The sequence below is a fragment of the Mya arenaria genome, chromosome 3 (genome assembly GCF_026914265.1).
Source record: "Mya arenaria isolate MELC-2E11 chromosome 3, ASM2691426v1".
NCBI lineage: Eukaryota > Metazoa > Mollusca > Bivalvia > Myida > Myidae > Mya > Mya arenaria.
In genome coordinates, this window is record NC_069124.1 from 50,429,706 (window position 1) to 50,440,320 (window position 10,615).

The 10,615-nt window shown below is 34.7% G+C and overlaps 1 protein-coding gene across 1 annotated transcript; it reads left to right on the top strand.

Moving 5' to 3' along the window:
• Positions 1-440: 440 nt before the first annotated feature.
• On the top strand, positions 441-10,034 carry LOC128226633 (protein Red-like). Its single transcript, XM_052936595.1, has 15 exons — positions 441-535; positions 1,586-1,670; positions 2,004-2,102; positions 2,294-2,359; positions 2,660-2,916; positions 3,486-3,631; positions 4,045-4,224; positions 4,642-4,750; positions 5,279-5,330; positions 5,512-5,625; positions 6,345-6,462; positions 7,073-7,173; positions 8,019-8,102; positions 8,557-8,712; positions 9,287-10,034. The coding sequence occupies exons 1-15, from the start codon at positions 526-528 to the stop codon at positions 9,459-9,461; spliced, it is 1,752 nt and encodes a 583-aa protein (XP_052792555.1). The 5' UTR covers positions 441-525; the 3' UTR covers positions 9,462-10,034.
• The last annotated feature ends 581 nt before the right edge of the window (positions 10,035-10,615 follow it).

Sequence of the window (10,615 nt, forward strand, 5' to 3'; positions counted from 1 at the left end):
TTAACAGTGTATCTTATTAATTCAACCATCTGCGTCATCAGGTTCAATCCAATATCACTACCGCCGTCACTCAAGTTCAAAGTCCCATCCATTTTTACCCCGAAATTTCATTAAAGTGGTAAAAAATCACCTTCTTTTTAATTTTAAATAATTGTTATTATATAGGTCGGCGTTATTTAAAGTGGCATACCAATATGTTGTGCAGAAGCAAATCGTTCTCAGCACTTGATAAAGAAAGAAGTTTTGAAGATTGATAATGATTCTTATACTGTGATAGAAGCAATATAAAGTGATATGTATTGTATATTTAACTCGTCCATTGTATTTTGTGACATAGCCGTGTGTCTGTTAATATTGCTTTTAAAAACTTAATTCGTTTAACTGCTGTGTTCGCCCGTCGACAACTTGTTACAAGAATTAAAAGTAGTATGTAACCCCAACGAGAATAGGGGCGAGAATTAGCGAGTTGTCAACATTATTCTACAACTTGTTTTCTGTTGAAGATTGCTACGAACTACAGCCAAAATGCCTGAAAGTAAGTTGTTTTATTGTTTCAATTCAACTTTGTGTTTAATCTTAATGCAACGTCTGTTGCATTGAAATGAATACTGTGATTATATCTTGACACATTGAAATCATCATGTATTCGGATATATTTTCCGGATACAGAGTGGCTATCATTTACAGAGACGGTGATTGATTGATCACAATAAAATTAACCGTAAATTTATAAAATTAATGCGAGAGAGGACGTTGGTGAGTGTTGGCAACATTAAAATTGTCAAAATAGGAGAAAAAAGTATCCTGCTTGGGTAGTCTAAAATAATAGACGTGTTACAGTGACACAGGATTCTTCTAATCCTTATCGTCTAAATGGGTTTTAGCAAAAACCGGGGTTTTGAAAAATATTGAATTTGTATTTAGAGAAGTATTTTATTTTTGAAATAGATTATAAAGGTTAATATTCATATTTTACCATGTAAGTGCAAAGATATTTTGCACAAATCAAGCATTAAATGCATTGTAACAAAGGATTTACCTTTCGAGTAAAACGAAACTTGACTGACACAGACAACATTTATGCCAAGCCTAACAACTCGGCCATCACAAAAGCTTCAAGATAGATCTCGTTAATACGATCGTAACAACTCGGCCATCTCTGGCAAGCTTCTCGTCGAGATACTGGCCGAGGTGTCCCGATTGTTGTAAAACTGTGTCATGAAGGTATTACATTTTGATTTGTTGTTTGTATATTTAAAAGAAAATGACCTTGTAAAAGTCTGAGTTTGAAAGCCATTTGTCAATTGGGTAGCTTTATCTCCAGGACCAAACAAATACAGTGTTTCAAACATTGTGTTCATCCCTTTGACGCTCTCTTTTTTTCGGGGAGGAATAAAATAATTTGCAGGTGAATAAAAAATTGTTATGGGAATGGGAAAAAAATCGTAAGGGACAATTTTTCATGTATTTTTCATTTAGATCTGTCAGATTATGAGAACAGATATATACCTGAATGTCTAGATACACGTTGCAGTAGTTTTGATATTGTATTAGTTTTTTTAACAAATCTTATGAATGATTACAGGGCCGGAGATGGAGCGGATGGACAGCTTCTCCAATCCGATAGCTCCACCAGAAGTAATGATAGAAGACCTGGAGGGAGATGACCAGTAAGTTACAGCCATAGTGTCTGAGTGACTGGTTTACTTTATTTTTTTATTTTTTAGAGGGGGACGGGATAAAGAAATTTTAAATGGGCCACCAATTTCAATGCAATTTATTTTTATCACATTCTGACATGCGATAAATTGGGAAGATTTATATAAAAACACACATTTAGATTATCAAAAAAATTAAATATGTTTTGAAATCGAAGGATAAATGTTATGGCTTCAATTGTAAGGGCTTTAATTGCTGGTTTGTCTCATGACAATTTGTGTTTGAATATTTCACCTCCTGTTTAATGTCGAGTTATCTCACCATGAATCATTTCTCCCGTTTAGTCACCAGCTAAGTAATGCAGATTTCCGGAAGCTTCTGATGACTCCGAGGGCTCCCAAACCTGGAAGTTCTTCTCAACCAAAATCATCAGTACCTCAAAGGTCAATGTTACAGTTTTGTGTTTATGTAAACTTAAATAATATGCAAAGTCCCTTAAAAAAATTAAAATTATTTTTTGTTTGATTTTTAATTGCATTAAATCAGTTTATACCTTAATTTATTTTTCAAGTTTATAAGAAAATAGAAACTTTTAATTGTGCGTAATATGTATTTTGTTTCCTTGTGATAACAGACAACAAAGTGAGGCAAATATAGAAGATGGTGACGATCCAGCTGAAAGAAGAAGGAAAAAGAAAATGTACGTACTTACCGTCATCTTATGTATTGGTACAAAAAAATGTAAACATACATATAACATATCTATATTCAACATTTTTCAAAACTTACAAATAATAATTTTGAAATATTTTCAAAACCATTTGATTGTATGCTGCATATCTGAAGTTTCATGAGCAAATATCTGAATGGACTTAAGTTTCAGTTGCCAAATAAAATGGTGGATGCGATTGAATGTGTTTCTATAACTACAAAATATCTAATTGTACTTCTTAATTTTTCATTTCTAATAGTATAACTAACCCAATAAGCCATTCTGCAGCTACTATGCCAAGCTTAAGAGGCTTGAAGAAGAGCGACAGAAAGAGTTGGCGGAGAAGTATCGAGATCGTGCCCGGGAACGTCGAGACGGACAACACAGCGAGCATGATCAGGCTGATACGATCAGCACAACCGCTGACTACCGCGCAGTGGCACCAGATGCTAAGAGTGTTGAGAATCTTGCTGAGAGAAGGAAGCAGGTGATCCAGGAGTCGAAATACCTCGGTGGTGACATGGAACACACTCACTTGGTGAAAGGTAATCTATTTTTAACCTGTGCAGTTTTTATATGGTTATGAATAAAACAAAACAGAACAAGTCTGAATAGGCAGAAATTTTTTTGTTTGTTTATGTTAACATTTCCAAATTACTAAGTAGGATAGGTAGGGAGTTTTTTTTAAATTTATATATATTGTTTATGTCCAGATTTTTTGCAAATATCGCTATTTCTTGCAAATGTCACTCAACATTTCTAATGCTTCAATTATAATGTTTTTCCTGTGTACCTCTCGTCTAGGCACAATTTGTCTCCTTTAACCTTTGGCAGATAATGTGTATTCTATAATGATACACTTACCCTGTGTAGGTTTTGTTGAACCATTGCCAGATAAAGTTTGTGGTTTTAATGATACTCTAACTCTGTGTAGGTCTCCTTGTAACAATGCTAGCAAAGTTTGTGCTTCTTATTATACACTTACCCTGTATAGGTCTTGTTGTTACATTGCTGGAGAAGTTTGTGTTTCTTATTATACACTTACTCTGTGTAGGTCATGTTGTTACATTGCTGAAGAAGTTTGTGCTTCTTATTATACACTTACTCTGTGTAGGTCTGGACTATGCGTTGTTGGAGAAGGTGCGTGCAGAGATCACAACTAAGGAGCGTGAAGAGGAACAGCAGATGGAGGACATGGTGGACTCTGTGAACCCCCCTTCCAAGGAGGAGAAAAAAGAAGACCCTGAGGAACATATGCAGGTAAGTGGTCGGCATAATTGCTGTTATAAAAGGGGGTTTTATTTTGACATATTTCGCCTTGGATCACTGATAATCTAGATCAGGTATAACCTTTTTGGTACTTACTCACTTGTAGTTGTATTTTAATTGTTAAGGAACATGAACTTTCAATAGAAATCTTTAAAGATTACAGTAAGATATGTATGTCGATAGTTTTCTTTGGTCATTCAGTGTTTTAGCTTAAGACTTACAGAAGTTCTTCACAGCTTAATAAAATGTTCCCTTTTCAACCTAAGCACCCTGTCCCTTTTCTGCAGCCCTTCTTAAAACCTGGCTAAAACCCAGAGTCGATAGATAATTACATCTCTGTGAACACCTAAATAATACATGACACATTTCTGCTTCAATTTACACATGGATTAATCTGGTTTCAGTTCAAGACAAAGATTGGCCGTAACATATTCCGTACGCTGTTCAAGCCGAAGGAGCTTTCCCGCAATGAGCTGTTTATGCCAGGACGGATGGCATACGTCGTCGACCTAGAGGATGAATTTGCAGATTCCGATGTACCCACCACAACCATTCGTAGCAAAGCTGATTGCCCAGCCATGGAGGTAAGGCCATACAAAATTGGTTCTATGTTTAACATCCATAGACAGATAGGTTTCGGGTTTCCCCATTGAAAAGAACACAAAAAATATTCTCAATTTACTTTACTTTAAGGAGGGAAAAATATCTGGATAATAAAGTAAATAGAATCAAGTCAAGTCAATATTTATTTATTTTGGGATATCATGAAACATTTAAAACATAAGCTATGTATAGCTTTTTACCATTATAATTATTTAACAAATAACAACAGGATTCATCTAAAATCGTTAAGCATGTGTAATGAGAATTTAAAATGTTATCTTAACAGAATATTACAGTTTTTACTTCTGTGCTGCAAAAACTTAAGAATAAAGAAACAAATAATTGAAACTTGACTATAATCATTGAGCAGTTAAATAAATGAGACCTTTCAATTTCAGACTACAGCGACCCTGACTACTAATGACATTGTGATCAACAAGCTGACCCAGATCCTCTCATACCTACGACAAGGACGCAGGGAGAGCAAGAAACTCAAGAAACTTAAAGGTATGGTCTTTTTCTTTGTTATCCACAGCCGACAGGGCGTCTGGATATAGAATTGGTAGTCTTGTGTGTGGGTGCATCCAAAGCATTATTGTCAGGAGCATGACTCTAAAAGTCTTTGAGGTATTGACTTCAAACTCCTTTTACAATATATCATATTGATGGAAAGTGTAGTCCACTGTTATCATACCTCAGGCTGTGATAGTTTTTGGGTTATTGCCCTTTGTCTATTTTCATACTCAATTTGTGTATGGAGAATATATCCTAAAGTCACTACATAACTGACATAAATATTTTGGCATTCTTAGAGTTATTGCTTTTAATAATAGTCAAATTCGATCATCAATCAGAATCAAAAGGAGTTGATGTACTAAATTTGGCAGCTGAAACTGCTCTGGTTTCATTTTGAATATTGTCACTTCTTGCATTTGAATATCTAGTAAAACCAACCAATGCAGTTGTCTTTTCGAATGACTGATGTTAAATGGTTCTAAATGAAAGTGGTTTTCATATGTTGGCATCTTCTTGCAGGAAAGTTAAGGGAAGCTGAAAAGATGTCAAAAATGCCTGGAGCAGATGATAAGTATGCTGATTTTTATAGTATTATTTTGGTGCTTATATAGATGTTAATTGTAATTTGTTAAAATAAAAAATATGCAGTATCTGTTATGTATCCTAAATACTCTGTTTAAATGACAATGTATATTAGGTAATTAGGTATTAGGTATTATGTAAATGTGAATCCTGTCCTTTTATCTGTGTAGTATCTACGCTGACCTTGCCGACTACAATCCATCAGTGGGTAAAGGCAAGGATCGTCGAGACAGGAAGGATCGGGACCGAGATGACCGCCGAGATCGAGACAGAGATAGGGAAAGGTGAGAGGTTATATAAATTTTTAAGAAATGAAAGCATTTTATTTGTACAAATTTTTATAGGCTTGACTGTTACTTGAAAAAAAACAATTAGTCTGATTCCTGGGTAGAAAATAATCTTGAGAAAAGAAGTTTGTATTTAAACAGTTCATTTTGATTCAGGACTTTTTAAAAATTGTGGCCACAAATGTAACATTGACACCAGGTTTTATGAAAGTATTTTTCAAAGCACCTTTAAAAGTTTTCTTCAAAATGTGGGAAGTTTCTGTACTTCTATGTAATAAAATATTGAAATTTTCGGGAGTAATATACTTCAAAAGTTCCCCTTATGGTAGCCCTGGCAACAAATTAATGTTTTCATTCATCAACTTAGTTTTCAAATTTGATACTGGCATTGTTCAATTTACACACATACATTTATTATATTATTATAAACAAGAACGAGAAAATCTTGATTGAAACAGGCCCCCAACACACTTATTATCCACTTCACTCTCACATGATAGATGTATGCCTTCAATTTCTCAGATTTCACACTATTGAGTTCATGAAGTAATAATGACAATTTAAAAAGAATGTTTTTAGTTCTGTATGTAAATGAATTGAAAAATTATCTGGGTTACAAAGGTATTTATTCATCAGCTCAATGAAATGTGACATTATGTTGGTAAAGGCTTGCTTTACAGTTCTATTTGCATGAATTCATACCTCCTGTGTTTCAGGGATCGTCGTGACAGAGATCGTGATCGTGACAGACGTGACCGAGACCGCGAGAGGGAACGTGAACGTGGCAGGGATGACAGGAAGAGGAAATCCTACTTTGAAAAACCAGCAGAGGAGGTGGGCTTTTTGATTGGCTAATTTCATCTCAATTTTATGAAACTGATTATTAGAGCAGTTAATAACATTTGTAACAATGTTGCCATTGTAAGCTTTAACAGTAATTTTATATTACCGGTATAGAGTAATGTCCAATTACCAATCTATGTAACTAGTTATCATAGAGCCATGACTATACATCATTTTAAGCTTCTTTCAATATGGTGTTGGGCCATACAATCAGCAATCCTATTGAACGATAAATTATTCAAATCCTTCATCCTCAGTTGTAATGAGAAATATATTTTTTAAAGTTTGGCTGAAAATACTTAAGGCTTACTAAGATTTACAAGTTAAAATTTAAATTTTGTTTTTAACATTAGCAAGTGGGCCACAAAGTCTTCAATTCAAATTCTTGAGTGTTCAATATTTTGTCATATGCTTTTTAAGATAAGATGGCCACTGTGTGTTTGTAAGCAGATAGCATGAATTTGAAGAAGACCTACTTGGTGATGATGGAAATTAAATCTTTTATAGTTTGGACTTGTGCATGCACAGATGAAGTGTTAATCTAGCACTGAAATAGTCACACATTGTATAATAAGTACATGCATTGCTGTCTGTCACCCAGGATGAGGATCGTCAGCGGTCAAACCAGAATGTGAAGGACTTGGTAAAATCTGTGACAGACCGATACAGAAGCTTTGCTGAAACAGAGGAGGAGAAAGAAAAGTATGGGAGACTTGTTTTTGTATTAGATTTTTTATTTCTGTATGCATTGTCACTAGAAGTGACGAAACTAGGTACGTTTTGTATTCATTTTAAGTGCATGGATTTCTGTTTTTTACAAACGCACATTTACTATATGTATTGTGTGTGATTTTCTGTTTAATTTTAATCATGGGTGACTGTAAGACAAATCACAAAGTTTTTGACTCTGAAAGAATGTGAAGATTGTATAAAATTATTAGAAAACAGTTGTAGTGCAAAGCTAAAGTGGCAACAATTTCCCATCCGTATTGAGTGGCCACCTGTCTTAAGCAGGCAATTTGACCTTTTTCTAAATGGTGGTCACTTAATACAGGCCTGACTGTAGTTGTGCTTTTAAAGAAAAGAGTCAATTATTACTGGTTGTGTGTTTCACCATGTTAAACATTCAGATGATAAAGTTGTAGTGTTGATGCTTAAAACAAGAATTTATAATAATGTTAATCTTGGCTTTTTCTGTTAAAGATGCATGTACCAGCAAATGTTTATTTATGCTTCACTCTGTTGAAATTGTTAACAATGTCAAAGCTGCATTATTGCCAAATAAGCAATGGCAAGTTTTAAGGCAGCATCTAGTGATGTTGGTGAGCAAACCAGGAAACATTGTACGATCAAGAATTTCAAATATTGTTATTGTCACAAATTAGATTGAACATTTTCTCTTGAAATTTCAAATGAACTTCGTCCAAATTGACCAATTCATTAGTTTGTTTTGAAATCAACCTTATTGATTCTCATGATTATTGATTGGTAAAGAAGGGAGGGCTATATATGATTTCTTGTGACTTATGTGACTTATGCTCCCCCAGGCAAGCCCAGCAGAAAGAGGAGGAGAGGCGACAGCGACTGCAGAAGAAGCTGGAGGAGGTTGGATACGCCGAGTGTTACCCAGGGTAAGTTACATGGGTAGTTGTGTTCTGGTCATCACATTTGGAAATTTGTGTAAATCTTTAAGTTGGCATCTACAGTGTTCATGGACATGCATTTCCAATCTCGATTCTTGGTTTTAACATTCATCAAGTTGTTTTCATTGTGTGATCAATTGTTATTAATGCTGTCACAACTGTTTGATAAGAGTATAAAGTAAGAACATGTTCAGAATATGTGTTCCTTTGTAAGGTTTCATAATAGTTACATTGTAAACAGTTATAGACTACATTGTACTTATGTATAGAGTTCTGAAACTTTGGGTTAATTCAATGCACAGACTCTTATCATTTATGTCTGACCCTATATTGACATTTTGATTATGCACATATCCCTGGATGGATGACTAGTAAATAACCCTGGGACTGAGACACAAAGTAGGAGTAAAGTTTTTAATGTCTTTACCTTTGTTTTACCTAGGATGATGGAGACTGCAGACGCTATGGATGACTCTGATGATGAGGTGGACTATACAAAGATGGATCAGGGGAACAAGAAGGGTCCAGTGGGCCGCTGGGACTTTGACACTCAGGAGGAGTACAGTGAATACATGTCCAACAAGGAAGCACTACCCAAGTATGAGATTTATACATAATACATTGGGCAAAGGGCACTATCCAAGTATAAGATTTATACATAAATCATTGGCTTAACCACATCTGGTGCTCGTTCATTATTGCACATTGATTTCTTATTAAATCTTCCGGCCTGGCTCATGTTAAATCTTTCCGCAAGGTATTCATATTAAATTTCCCAGCCCAGTATTTATATTAAATCTTCTGGGCCTGGTATTCATATTAAATTTCCCTGGTAAGTATTCATATTAAAGCCTCCCAGCCCAGTATTCATATTAAATCTTTGGCCCAGTTAAAAAATAATGTAAATAAATTGTTGAAGGAAATGAAGCTATTACCATGTACTTTACAGATGTTTCCATGCAGTTTTTTCAGAATCAAGAGGCAATGCTGATAACTATTTAAGAAAACACAAAATTTATTATACTATTTCTAAGTTTGTTTTTAAAGTAGAGATCACTGCATTGCCTTTTTGTCACAAAAATATGACTGATTTGCTAATTTACACTATAGATGTCATAAAAGATATAAAAAAAAGATAAAAAGAACTTTATAACACTTATACTCCATTCCAGGGCAGCTTTCCAGTATGGTGTGAAGATGTCAGATGGCAGGAAGACCCGCAGGGCGGGGCCTAAAGATGAGAAGGCTGAGCTTGATCGCCAATGGCAACAGATCCAGAACATTATGAACAAGCGAAAGGGTGGGGACAGTGGCTTCAGGGATGACTCTAAGAAATCGAAATACTGAGGGGTGGGGAAGGGACATGTGCGATGAGGGGTGGGGAAGGGACATGTGTGATTAGTTCTTTTTTGGATGTTCTGTTGTTGTGGAAGTTTATTATCATGGTATCATTTAAAGAGATAAGGTGGTGAAAAATCAAGGAAAACATATCTTTTCTGCATTGATGAAAAACATGTTAGAATTAATTCTGATATCAATTTTGTAGCTGCAAGCAGATTTGTATGTAAACAGTGGTTAAAGAACTGACTGATTTTCTACAAAAATGCTTGGATTGTAATGTACAGTTGGATTGCCAGATCATCACCCCATGTAGTTACAAAACATAAGTATATGTCTGTATGGTTTTCCTTGATATTACAGAAAGTACAAGCATTTTGTCTAAAAAGAACCTGTATCATTCATAATTCAAAATTGTGTGTGTATTATTCAAATAGAACTGAAAAATGAAGCTGTCATTTAATGGAGATTTTGTATCATAGTTTGAAATGCATTCTTTGTATGAGTCACTGTGTAATATCAGTAGTAGTAAGCAGTATTACTACATGTATTTGTTGTTGATCCAATAAATTATGAATTTTAGCTGTGTTATTAAGTGGGTTCATATGAATAAAAAGTACTGTTCAGAGTTTCAAAAGTTCAGGATTAATAATGAAATAAGTGCTTTTATCTTCAGACTATTGTACAGTTGTAGATTGTTTTTGCTTGGACATTTGCATCAAAAACAGTACAAAGTACCTTGAAATGAATAAAAATGACTTGAAGCAATTTTAAAAGGGGTCTACACCCTTAACCCCTGTGATGAGCATGAATTTCTCATACTCAAACCGACCCCGGGCTATTTCTCAAGATTGACAGTTCTCATCTGTTAAATCCCCTAACCCTGTATTAAACACACCAGAACCATGAATTTGAAAGTTCGGTATCTTATGGTTTTCTCATATTCTCTGAGCGCTACGTTATATCAATTATTGTATCATAATAATGTTCCAAAAATTGTAATTACAATGATGATACTATAATGTTACTATGTTTTTTGGGTTTTTTTGGTCCAAAATCTTTTCAGATTGACCCTACGGTAAATCAAGGTCAAGGTCACATAGTTTTAATGCATCCATGTATGAAGGAACGTATTCAATGGCGGAAATTGGTTGACGCCAATA

Bases quoted from the DNA above. Each gene is read 5' to 3' on its own strand.
- LOC128226633 (XM_052936595.1), top strand. The intron at 2,360-2,659 runs GTACGTACTTAC...GCCATTCTGCAG, and splicing joins AGAAGAAGGAAAAAGAAAAT to CTACTATGCCAAGCTTAAGA. The intron at 4,751-5,278 runs GTATGGTCTTTT...ATCTTCTTGCAG, and splicing joins GAAACTCAAGAAACTTAAAG to GAAAGTTAAGGGAAGCTGAA.